The 12,881-nt window shown below is 50.3% G+C and overlaps 1 protein-coding gene across 9 annotated transcripts in view; it reads right to left on the bottom strand.

Moving 5' to 3' along the window:
- The window catches only part of EPB41L1 (erythrocyte membrane protein band 4.1 like 1), a 99,656-nt gene that overhangs the window by 39,729 nt on the left and 47,046 nt on the right, over positions 1 to 12,881 (bottom strand). For all 9 annotated transcript variants that reach the window (XM_090286341.1, XM_090286343.1, XM_090286344.1 and 6 more), the window contains exons 2-7: positions 11,372 to 11,562; positions 10,273 to 10,437; positions 8,253 to 8,357; positions 7,662 to 7,704; positions 4,213 to 4,288; positions 1,482 to 1,700 (exon numbers count right to left, since the gene is read on the bottom strand). In XM_090286341.1, the coding sequence (XP_090142467.1) occupies positions 1,482 to 1,700; positions 4,213 to 4,288; positions 7,662 to 7,704; positions 8,253 to 8,357; positions 10,273 to 10,437; positions 11,372 to 11,548 (785 nt within the window). In that variant the 5' untranslated portion in view covers positions 11,549 to 11,562. The remainder of the gene's footprint in view (positions 1 to 1,481; positions 1,701 to 4,212; positions 4,289 to 7,661; positions 7,705 to 8,252; positions 8,358 to 10,272; positions 10,438 to 11,371; positions 11,563 to 12,881) is intronic.

The following is a 12,881-nucleotide window of genomic DNA, read 5'->3' as shown; positions in this document are numbered from 1 at the left end:
TAAAATGAACATAGCTTAATTTAAAAATACTGTATTGTTAAAAAGAAAAGCTTTTATGTGAGCCTTCAGCAACTCATAATCCTTTTGTTGGTGGAGGGTCTTACCTTCAACTTATTAAAAACACAGTATCTGGGAAGGGCAATAAAACAAGGTGCGCCTGTATTCTGACTCTTGCAAATCCTAACACATCTTACTGCCTACAACAGGAATGACACGGGAAGCCAGGCAGGCCATACTCCCCATTCCTGAGCCAGGTGGATCCGGCCAACCAGCTGTACATTTCAGTCCTACTCAGCACAACACAACAGCCATTGCTAACCAGTCAGAGTTGGTGTGTGAGTCTTGGAGAGACACGGGTGCCACCCAGACCCCAGCAGACTTTCTTCCCCACATCTGGCTCTGGGCATCCTCTCCTGATGCAGCCCCCGGGAAACAACCCTCCTCTTCCCTCCATTCTTATTAACAATGAGATAACATCACCACACCTGCTCCCACAGGCACAGCACTTTACAGTTTATAATGCTTCTTCAGTGTTTACCACATTGGGTTTCCATAACAATCCTGGCCTTGGAACGCAAAGCACTTCCAGCTTGAAAGGACCTTAGAGACCATTCGGTTTCAGGGGTTCCCCCCAGGGGATTGGTACCACCCTCACAGTGGGCATTTGGGAATGGGGGAGGGGCATTTAGATTGTTACAATGACTGAGGGGGTGATATGAGCATTTAATGGCTGGGGCCCAGGGATGCCACACATCCTCCAGAATGAAGTCTCCTACTCCAAATACCAATAGCTGAGAGACACTGATAACCTAAGTCTGTACAAACCCAGGTGAAAAATGAGGCTGATAGGTTAAAGAGCCAGCCCACAGCCACACATCTAGCTAATCACCTAACTTCTGCAACAAAGTGCTTTCCTCTCTGCACGATCAACTATTCAACCCCTCAAATCAAGGAGAGCAACAATAATAGCTGACATGCAGTGTGTCTTTATATGGGCCATTTAGTTCTCCCAACAACCCTGCAAGGCAGGGTTTAATAGTGTCCACACTGAACAGATGAGGAAACTAAAGCAGAGGGAAGGAAAATGAGATCCCCTTCTTAGAAAGCGGCAGCGTCAGAAGGTGAACCCAGGCAGTTGGCTTTAGAGTGCAAGCTTTTGAATTTTATGCCACAATTGTGACATCAGGACACCTACTCTGGGACACACAATAGTTATTATCTCCAGTTGGCAGGTAAAGGGACTGATTCCCAGAAGCCAAGGATGTGGAATTATCACACTCATGGAGGAGCTTAGAACCTGCGTTCCCAAGAGGTCATTTCAGGTCACACAGCTAGTTACTATCATTCCCATTTGATGAGATGATTTGCCCTCGGGTTTGCACCTCACATTAGCAGCAGAGCTAGGTGGGGTACTTACAGCCCTGCCTCTGGGGGCCTAGCAGGGAAGGTTCCAGGAAGGCCCTGGGAGGAGGCCCTCTCACCTGTACGTCTTGTGCAGCTCCATGATCCTCTCCTCCAGCTCTCGGGTCTGGTTCGGGGCGAAGCGGAGCTCGCTGACGTAGTTGCCCACATGCTCCTCGGCATCATAGTCACCCAGCTCAGCCTGCACAGCGTAGGAGCCCAGCAGGGCATGCGTGACGAAGGAGCAGGGCAGCCGGCCGGTGATGATGTCCGCCCGCAGCTGCAGGCATAGGTAGTATCTGGAGACAGGGGAGAGTGGGCGTGGGCACGGGGCCCCCTCCCTCCTGAGATGCCTCCCGAGCACAGTTGCCCGCTGATCCACCAGAACCAAGCTGATCACCCCTCAGCTCAGTAAAAAAGGAATGATCCGCAACCCTGACTGGCATTTTGTACATTGATATTTGGGTGCGTCCCAGGAGATGGTTTTGCACCATTTCATACGACTTTAAGCATTTTTGTTCATGTCTAAGTTTGACGGAATTTTCCTACTGTGGGAGCATTTTTAATTTCTAACTCATTTTCAAGCTAAAAAGGACTACTTTGACCACTTTCTTAAAATGGAATGTATTTTTGTTTATACAATTAATGTATTCTGATTGTGGAAAAATGTCAACTTTAGAGGTAACTCTAAACTTCCTCTTAATGTCCATTCTCAGAATCCCCTCTCCTGGAGGTCACCCCTGTTATCTGTGCTGTTCTTGACCTTTTTTCCCTATATGGATGTATAGACCTGCATGCGGTTTTGATTCATGTGTGTTTTTAACATGCACATGGTATCAAATGCTACATCTAATTCTACAGCTTGCTTCTGCACACCCAACTATGTGCCACAGAGCCCTTCCCAGGTCAGCACGTGAGACTTGACCTCACTCATTTTAACTTCTGCACAGCACGCCCACGGCATGGATGGACCTATTTGCCGATGTTGTCTCAACACTTTTTATTTTGTCTCCAGTGCTAAGTGAATTGTCTAAAAATAAATTGATTTAAAAGAAACATTTCTAACCACTAGGCCATGATTTTTTTTATAACTTTTATGCACACTTGGATGATTTTACAATTTTTAGGACCATTTAAAACCATTTTTTATTGCTTTTTCAGTTATTGTGTCTTAAAAAAAAAATAGTTTCAGTCCATTCTCCACCAGCAATGCCTACTTGCCCATTTTGTTATGTTTCGCCATTTTTTCCCAATTGCCTGTTTCTTTTTCTTTTAAGTGGCTTTTATTTAATACAATTTTTACTGCTCCTGATGTTCTTTTGCAGTCTGAGCTGAAGCCCTGGCAGAAAGTACGTGCAGCCTCAGTGTGTGCTCAGGACCAAGGCGTTAGGCTCAGAATCAGCAGCAGCTCACATATCAGAGGCACCGGGTATGGACAGATGGGCATTTTGTTCAAGTCTAAAATTTCAGAAATCATCGCCAAGCACTCTGATCATTATTTCATTTCAATCAATTTGTCATTTTGACCAGTTTATTCTGGGCCTGGATATTTTTAACTAGAGCACCCCATCCCCTGGGGTCATCCATGCTGGACAAGGCTAACTTCCCTCCTGGGGCCCCCGGAAGCCCAATGCAGGAGGACTGGTACAAAGAGGAGAAGCACCAGTGGGCAAGACCACAGGGGTGGGGGCTGAGCTGGTCTAGAGCTCTCAGCCCTCCCAGGAATGGATGCTAAATCTTGGCCGCAAGCTGGACCTCAGGGCTAATGAGGCCAAGGCCTCAGGCCAGATCTATCCCAGGGACAAATGTCTTATCTCCAAAGGCCAAAGTCAGCGTCTTGACCTTGGCCCACTGCCTGGTGAACAGGCAGCCACCAGCCACCATTATTATGCAGGGACTGGATGTTAGGGAGGGGCTGGCTCAACAGCCCTCCCCTGCTGTAGGAATAACTCCAAGTCCCCTTCTTATTGTTGGTGGGTGTGTAGGGCCCAGCCCATGGATGACACAGCCCAGGACACCATAAAGTGAGACTATCTCTTTGGAATGAGCTTAAACAAGGAGAAGGGTCCCTCACTGTTCTGGTTTGCAGAGGTAGAATGAGCCCCATAAAAGCTCTCATCCTGAAGGATGCTTTGCACCACCTTTTAATCTTCAAGCCACATTATCTACTGGCCCTGAGGCGCGATGAGACTGCATATGCAATCCCTGTGCACCCAGCAGCCAGCCGGGGCTTGCCTCCATGGGGGCGGGTTGGGGGGGTTGTCACATGCTTCACTTTATCCCCACATGCCTGATGCGTGCATGGAACAGCACACAGGACCGAACTCCTGCATGCAGAGGCACCTGCATTCTACTCCCTCCTTACCCCCCAAGTTGAAAACTGCTGGTCCACCCAGTACATCAGATCTTCAGATGGGTTTGGCTGGTCCTACCCAGAGATGGTCCACACCACGTTTTTTTTAAAAAAAAATTGAATTAGCTTCCAATGTTTAACAATTGTGGTTTTTACTCTCAAATCGGGCCCAATTCCCACAAGGCCGTGATTGCCCAAGCTGAACAGCGACAGTCTTAGATGGCCTCTGTCCCCTTGGATTCACACTCATCCCCTATGCTTCCTATGACCCCCTCTGAAGTCAGGGGTCACCTGCCACTGACCATTGTGTTTGCATCAGTTTCTCTCACACGGAGTCAGTTTCCTTTGTTGATAGGGTCTGCCTGGCCTCGATAGGCATCTGAGTTTGCAACTGCCATCACATAGAACCCCATGTCTCCCACAGCCAGCACACCTGCCCCTCCCTCCACAGCCCTCACCTTGTGATGTCTTCTGTCAGCTGCGCAGGGTCAGGGGGGTAGAACTTGACTGTGAAGGCAAAATTCCAGGGGCTGCCTGAGAGAAGAAGATGGGGCAGAGATCAGAGAGGCCCCATTACCCCAGTGGGTGGCCCAGACAGACCATCCTATCAGCAATTTTCAAAGTCTTCTCATGTCTATAATCTCGTGACAATCCAATCAGGGAGTCTGAAACATTCTCGCTTGACAGATGAGAAGACCGAGGCCCAGGTTAAGAGACCGGTGAACTAGCAGTAGGAAGGAAGGCAGAAAGCAAGAACGCAAATGGTGCACACCCGGCACACCACTGATTATTTTACAAACATCGGTTCATTAAATCTCACAACAACTCTATGAGCAAATCCTAGGATTATCCCTGTTTTGCAAATGAGGCCAGCCCAAGGTCACCCAGCTAGGAAGTGGGGATGCCAGGGTTCAGCCCGAGGCCACCTGGCTCCAGAGCCCATGCTCCTTCCTCTTCAGCAAAGTCTCTGCCACAGAATGTTAATGGGAAGAAGTCTGGAAAGTACCCCATTAAACAGGTTTTCTAACTTTAGACTTCTCAGAGCCCTCACTCTGCCATTATAAATTGTACCTCTGAAAAGGAGACGAGCTCTCAAGAGTTCCCAAAACTCATTTGACCTGCTCTATGCATTTTTCATAAGGCAGATGAATGTTCCCCGGAATACACTTTGGAAAACTCTGCCCTGTCTCGTTTTAACTCTATCTCAAATGACAGAATTGGATTATAAACAAGACCTAAAAGACAAACACGATGGGCTAAAAGTAACAAAGGACACTTCACAGGAACAACGCTAACCTCCACATTTAGATATGAAAAATTAATGGTACATCTATAGAAGGCAGAGAGAAATAAAGGCTGAGGTTTTAGCTGGAAACTAGCTCTGTAAGCCAAGAGAAGGGATGACCACTTCAGAAAGGGAGAGAGGCTGGTGGCAGAGGGGAAGGAGATGGGGATGGGGGCAGGGTGGTATTGATGAAAGGCTAGAGCCCCGAACAATGGTCAGACCACCCCTGGGGCGTTTTAGGTGCCATGTTTAAAAAGACCCCTGACAGTGAGGAAGTGAGGCCCATCCAGGACCGGGCAGGAGTCACAAAGGGTGGAGGCCACACTGTCACTACAATCCTTATCCCTGTGGTCATCACCATCTTCACCGTACAGCTGTCATGTCACTAATACTTATTAAGCCTCGGTCACTTATTTTGCTAACAATGTTACAGGCATGTATAGAAAATTTAATCTTCATACTGATCCTGAGGTGGGACTTTCTTTTCTATAGAGGAAGATTTTGAGAAATTAGGTCACTCTCCCAGAGTCACTCAGCTAGACTGGGGTCTAACCTTGTGTCATCTGACCCCAGAACCCAGGCTCCTGACCACAGCTGACTCCTTGGAAAAAGAAGCCTCAAGGGGAAACAATCCCTATCTCAGAAATTAATAATAATAATAATAATAATACATATTGAATGGTACTTGTGCAGGTGCCATTTTAGGCGCAGTATACCTAACAATTCATTTAATTGTAACAACAACCCTAAAAGGTAGGTACTATCATTATTTCCACTTTACAGATGAGGAAACTGAGACACAAAACAATTAATATAAGAAGTAGTGGTGGAGTCAGAAATCAAATGCAGGCAGGCTAGCCTCATTCTCTCCTAAACACCACAGCACACTGCCTCAGAGAAGCCCCTTCTATGTGCCAGGTACTGTCCACCCATATCATTTATCTGTCACCCCCACCGTGTGAGGCAGGAATCACTAATCCCTTGCCAAGGAGAAGCAGGAGGGATGGAGGAACTGTCCCCACTGCCCTAGGTGGTGGCCGCAGAGATTCGGGAGGAAATACACCCAACTCTGAAGCCCAAGATACAGGACTTGTGCCACCTTCAGAAGGCTGGGAGCTGCCTCCAGGAAAGAAAGGGGGTGAAAAAATTGCTCCATGGAGGCCCCAGAACACAGAGCTGGCATGAGTGGGTTAACGTTATATCGGAAGGACAGCCACTGTGGCTCCACACCAGGAGGTAGCCTTGCTCCTCGGTGGCTAGAGGGCACTGACTCCCTGCCCTGGCGGGGAGCTGAGACCCCACCATTGTCGGCTGCTTCTCTTTTCTAAGCTTTGGGTCCTTCTCTAACACTGCACACTGCATGTGTTCTGATCCTTCCAGGCAGGAGAGCCAGGCCTCCCAGCCAGGCTGGGCTGGGGCTCCTGGGGACAGTCTGAAGCCCAAGCTGAGGGCTGGACAGCTCCAGAAGAGCGTGCTCTGTCTCTGTGCCTCCCTCTTTGTCTCCAACTGACAGGAGCCAACAGGAATTCCTGGAGCCCCCTCCCACAGAGTCAGCTGGCATCCCTGGGCCCAGATGCCTGCTGTCATGGCAACGGGCTCCGCTAGAGTCTTCTAGCCCAGGGACCAGAGTCCAAGCAAGGGGGAGGATTGTCTAGGCTCCAGATTGCCGCCTACTGCATGGCCCCTGGCTGAGGTCACCTGTCCCACTGCCCTGACCCCGACTTCTGTCATTCGAAGGCTGCCCCACCCCTCCCAAAATAAAGCACAGGGTGTAAAGCCTGCTCATCTGTCTTTGCCCCAGATCTTGAAAAAGAGTCCAGGATGCTGTCAGAAGGCCAGGGCTCACGACCTGACTCAGCCAATATCTTGCTCTGTGACCTTGGGTATATAACTGCCTGTCTCTGGGCCTTAGTTAGTCATCTACTGCTAAATACAGGAGATGACTGAGATCTTCTGACATATTAACTCCTGTCCATTGACAGTGGCCTGGAGTGCTGTGTGTGCAAGGATTGTGAGCTGATCGCTGAAGCCTTCACTGGCCCTGGGCAGTTTTCAGGCCATCAGTTTGCCCGTTTGTCCTAGATGGCTCTGTAGGTCCCTTCTAGTGCTGACATCCAGAAGGTGTCTATGATCCTTTTGATAACCTGCTGTGTGACTCCAGACCAGTGATTTTCAACCAGTGTGCCACAAGAATTTTTAAAATGTGCAATGCCTGACTATTTAGTCAGGGGCACTGGCCTCTTTTCCCTTAGACTGTCAAATAAAAAAAAAAAAAAGACAACAGCCAACATAACAATAACCATCTAGTGTGAATGAATTGAAATTATACCAATTTTTTTTTGTCAGACTGGAAAAAAAAATTGTTGGTGTGGTGCAGAATTTTAGTAGTTTATATGTGCCATGAGAGCCATGAGATGACAGTCATTTCTCTTGTGTAGGCCTGAGGCTCCTCATCTATAAAACAGTGCCCTGCCTTCCCTGAGATCTCCCACACAGAGCAAATGAACTCAAGCATCCGAGTGCACTTCCCAAAGTGGGTCAGAGCAGCCTAGCTGCAGGCCTTGTGGCCTGGAGCCCCCGCCCGCCCTTCCACTGCCTTCCCAGCCACAGCAGGCCACTCACTCCGGATCTGCTTCTTGATTTCCTTGGATGGGTCCAGCCAGTTCTGCAAGGGAAGATAGAGTTCTTTAGTGAGAAGATAGAGACGAGGACCCAGATAGGTCTAGGAGAGAGAAACATCCTGAAATGGCCCCAATGACAGACCCTGGCGGGGATCACCCTTCCCTGGCTGAGCTTTCTGGGCAACTTTCCCCTGGGACTAGGAGGTGTGGGAGTGATGCCTGGATTCACCACAGGGCTTGGGACTCAAGGCAGCACACTGGACAGGTAATCCAGCTTTGGTGGCACTGATGGGAAGGAGGAAACCAGCAGGAAACTCAGGACGGAGCCTCCCAAGGGATGGCTCTCCAGATACTCATCTGGGGTGCCATGCAGGTTCTCCAAGAAAAGACTTGGGGGGTAGAGCGGACACAGAGAACTGAGGCCAATATAGGACTGGCTGCAAGAACCCTGAGGATGTGCAAACAGAGGAGCCTAATGAAGACCTGAGGATGGATGGAAGCCATGGGATGCCACCAGGACTGTGGAGCCCTGAGGGAAGAAGTGTCCCCACAGCAGGCCTCCCCTGCCAGCCCTGCTCCCCAGCCCACGTACCTTCTGGCTGTCAGCATCAGAGAAGGTCAGGCCAAAGTAGTCCTTCTCCAGGAGGTTGAGGTGCTCACAGACCAGGTCAAACAGCACCTGGCCCCGGCCATGTTTCTGAAGAAGAAAGCAAAGCTTCTGTGAGGCCAGAGCACAACTCAGAGCAGGGCATGGGGAGACCCCAGGCTCCACTAGGATGACACAAAAACCCCTAAGAGCCTTCCAGTGTCTGGAGAGATGTCAGCACTTCTGCCATCCTCCTGGCTCTGCCCCAAACATCCAGGTCATCAACTGCCTTCTTCCAAGCCCTGCTGGGGTGCTCTTAGACCTTAGACTTGCTTGGGGGCAGGGACAGAGTCTTCCAAAGCTGATTTCTCCTTCCTTTACAGTGGTTAAGAGAAGGAGACTAACTTGGATGCAAGGAGCAGAAGATGAAAAATCTAAGCTTTGGATGTGAGAAGAGAAGAGCCACCTGAAGTATGAAAGATGTGGACAGTGGGACAGGGGCAGACCCAGATTCAAGGTCACAGTGTGATTTACCCCCAAAGCCCTTCCCCTTACGCTAAGTCTGGGTGAAATCCAGGGCAGCCCAGCCTGGAGTGGCACCCCTTACCTGGGCAGCAAGTGAGGTTTCATAGGAGCTCTTGGGGCCTAAACCAGCCTCAGCCAGAAGCAGCCCTGGTGGAGTCCCCTTTCTGCCCCACCTCCGTACAACCAGGCTCAGTGCCTCTCTGAACGCCATGTGGGCCTGAGGATTCATTAAACAAGGCCAAATCCCAGAACCTGGCTGGGTATCCCAAACCCACAGGCATGAGGATAAGCACCAATAAAGGGGTCATGGGGCAGGGGGAGTGACAAGGAGTCACTATTCAAAGAGGAAGGGGCCTCCAGACAGAGGGCAAGGTCCCTGCAGGGTCTGGCTAGCTCATGGGGACTGAGACCAGGTCTGACTGTGGACAGCGGCTTCAGGAAGCCAAGAGATTCCTGAGCCTGGAGGAGCCCTTCAGGGAAACGGGGCCTGGCCTCAGCCAAACTGTTCTCTCCCAGGGCAGGCTGAAACTCAGGGCCCATGTAGGTAAGAGAGAAGAGGCTGAAGAATATTCCTTTACTGTACCCAGAAGAAGACAAGGAGTTTATTCTGAAACCCTTCTATAGAAGAAAAAACAAACTAACAAACCCAACCCCGCAAAAATGAGGGACCCAGCTTCCCAGAGCTCAGAAGTCAGTCAATTCCCTTCAGCCCATGGCATGGGGAAGAAAGGGAGGTGGCTCCTGGAACTCTCAGCAGCAAGGCCACCCTCTGGACTCTTCCGTACATGTGCAGAGGACCAGGAATGGGCCTAGACTAGGGAAGAACTCCTCAGGGGGCACCTAAGAGTTCAGAATTCGGGCAGGAATCTGAGCCTATATAGGAAAAGAGAGACGCTAACCATGGGGCCAGGAGGGCTGACCCCAGAGAGGAGGCATATACCCTGCCACCCAGCGTGCGACAGGACCACGCCACAGGGCTTCTACATGGCCCCCTCCCTGTGCCGGGGGAACACCCTTACTGTGGGATCCTCAAATGGCCAGTTTATCCTAGAGACAAGAGGTGGTGCCCTGGACAAGGTGGTTCATAAGGGAGGGGGCCCTCTCCACCCGATCAATACATGAAAACGATGCTAGCTGAAACATCAGTGTCTGCTGGCTCACACTTAAAAGGCCAGTGCCTAGGCCTTCTGGGCTGCAGATCAGGCCTTAGATGGTGGCTCCTTGCCAAGGTACAGCCACTCTGAGAACCCTTTGCCCAGTGCCAGTCTGGTAGCCCGTCTAATTTTATCTGCAATCAAAACAGCCCTCCCCGGGCCTTGGTGCCACCATCTGTACAAAGGAGGGCTGGCGAGGTCATCTCTCTGGGATGCCGTGGTTGGTCCAGGGCTCTGTGAAGAGTGGATGCCCTTGGCTTGGCCCAGGTGGAGCACATACAGAAGGCTGCCCTGGCTCTGAGGCCAGCTGGCCGGCGATGGGGCACATGGCGCTGGGTGCTCCCTACCTCCACCTCACACTCATACTCAGAGGCATCGAGCAGCGTGACTCGGCAGAGGGCACTCTTGTATTTCTTGGCAATCTTCTGGGGCGACTTCTGGGCCTTGCTGGGCGTGGTCCTCTCTGACAGGCCATCGGCCTCCCCATTGTCCTTCTCCTCCATGTCTAGGCTCTGTAGGTCCAACCAGGGGGCAAGTTTGGTTAGTGGGCTGAAATCAGACCTTTCATCCAAATCAGAGCAATGAGGAGGCAGCTGGGGCTAAGATGAACCCCAAAATGAGAGCCACTGCCATCCAGGGACTCCAGAGTGACCAGAGTCTATGGTGAGGATGTGCAGGAGGAGAACTAGAGCCTCCGTGTGCAGCAAGGGGGCTCACATGAGAGGTGCACAGCTTCCCTGCAGGCTCCTGCTGCTGTGGGCAGCCTCTGCAGACAAGAGCATCCCGCCAAGCCAAACCCAGTGGCCAGAGCTCTCCTGTCTCCCTAGGACTGTGCATCTGGTCTCCTCCTTCTTGGTCCGTCACGGGGTCTAGCATGAGGCTGGGGACTTGTGGAGTGATTTAGGGGAGGGAGGGGAGGTCTGAGCTCTGTTCTCTAGTCCCAACTGTGCCACTGACACCTCAATTACCTTGGCCAAGTCGCTGCCATACCTGGGCCTGTCGTGAATTAAGAAAGGTGTGAATTCAATGGCTAGGTGACTCCTCAAGTCCCTTGTAGCTCCAGGTGATATATTCTGCTCTGGGGTCACACTGGGCTTGCCAAGTAGAATGGACAAGTAGGAAAATAAGGTTGAAAGAACATGGGTTTTCGAAATTAAATCTAGATTCGACTTCTACCTCTGTCAGTTTATAGCAATGTGACTTTGGGTAACTCATTTCATCCAGCTGAGCCTCAGTTTCCCCAAGTGTAAAATAGGGAAATTAATAGCTACTCTCTTAGGTTTGGGAGAACTAAATATAAAAACAAAAACAATGCCCCCAGCACTGTGCTCAGCATGTAACAGGTCAGTAATAAATCTTTGTTTCCTCCTCTCCTCTCCCCTAAGAACTTGCCCCAGAGGATGCGCTGTGCAGGAAAAGGGGATGCCCATGCTCTCAGGCACACACCTGTTCAGCAGGCCGAGTGTCCTGCTGGGGCAGATGCTTTTCATTGGAGTTGGCCTCCGGGTGGCCGTGGCCTGCAGGGGTCACTGGGGTGGTCACAATGGCAGCGGCCTCAGGCTGCTGTGGGTCCTCTTCCTGAGCCTTCTTCACCTCAGAATCGTGGCCTGTCTCTGTTGTCATGGTGACCAGCACGCCTGCATTGGCATGAAGAAGAACATGTGACGGGGAAAGGGGCGGCGATGGTGTGACAGAACAGAGTGAGAGGGGCAGGAACCACATGCAGAGAGAGACAGATGGAGACAAATGGACAAAGAGCCACAGAGAGAAGGGAGGAGGGAGGGAGGAGGGAGGGAGGGGAGGGAGGGAGGGGCAGGAAGTAGCGATGGGGACAGTCATGAGAAGTGAGGGGTTAGTGGTGGTAACTGAGGTCACAGACTCCTCCCTCCCAACCTTGTATCCCCGTAGCTCCAATCTCTGGTCCCAGGTCTGGAATGTGGCCCTTTCTAGGGATGACATGAGTCTCTCTGGGGAGCCCCACTCTGTCCAGAGCACAAGGGACAATCAGTGAGTGACCCCCTGCAGGCAGGGCCTTGGCCAGGCTGTCTGTCCAACAACAGCAGGGCCAGAGTGCCCCACGAGGCTATTGGCACACAGTAGCCCCTCCATAAAGGCTGGATAAACTGAACTCAACCAAAAGAGCTCTGGGCTCCAGGCCCTCCTGGCACTGACTCTGGGCAAGGCTCTTCGTGCCCTAGGCCTCAGTAATTCCTGCCCCACTGACTTCACAGGGATGTTGTCAGGGTGGATCCAAAGGGCAAGACAGGAAGGCACTCTTAACAAACGCACAGCCCTGCTGCAGAAAGAGTTGGCCACAAATGGAGCATTCACTTCACCTCTCTAGGACTCATCCAAAAAGCAAGGAGCTTAGAGAAATTATCTCTGGGACAAGCTATTGTTACCATTCTCCCCTTGGAGCAAGAAATGAGAGTTCAGAGAATCAAGGACCTATTGCTCAGCTGTTCTGTGGAATAAACAAACTGTAAAGACAGAAAAGGAGAGAGAATGGCATGATCCCACTTTACATGTAAAAAACAAAGTGATCTCAACAATACAGCACTGTGTTTGTATACATGTAGTAAAAGATCTGAAAGGACACTCATCAAACTGTTAAGAGAGGTTAATAATTCAGAAGTGGATAAAGGAAAATGACAGCATTTCAAGGGGTTGGATAAGAGAGGGGACTTCATTTCTTACTTTATACATTTTGAGATTACTTGTATAATTTATATACATATTTATATATATTCACACATATATATATATGTGTATATATATATTTAAACTCAAGTTGGTTTTTTTAAGAGGGAAAAAGTATCCATTCTGACCCCAATCAGTGGATCCTCAAAGAAAAATCTGGAACAAAAACCAGGGAACCCTTAGCCCTGAGTCTAGAGCCTTCCTCAAAATCCACCTGTCGCTCATGTGACACCAAGTGCCAACTCTGTGCCAGGAT

This window comes from Furipterus horrens, unplaced genomic scaffold (assembly GCF_987537825.1).
Source record: "Furipterus horrens unplaced genomic scaffold, mFurHor1.1.pri manual_scaffold_8, whole genome shotgun sequence".
Lineage (NCBI taxonomy): Eukaryota > Metazoa > Chordata > Mammalia > Chiroptera > Furipteridae > Furipterus > Furipterus horrens.
The sequence above is the reverse complement of the archived record's forward strand: the minus strand, read 5'-3'. Positions and strand labels throughout refer to the sequence as shown.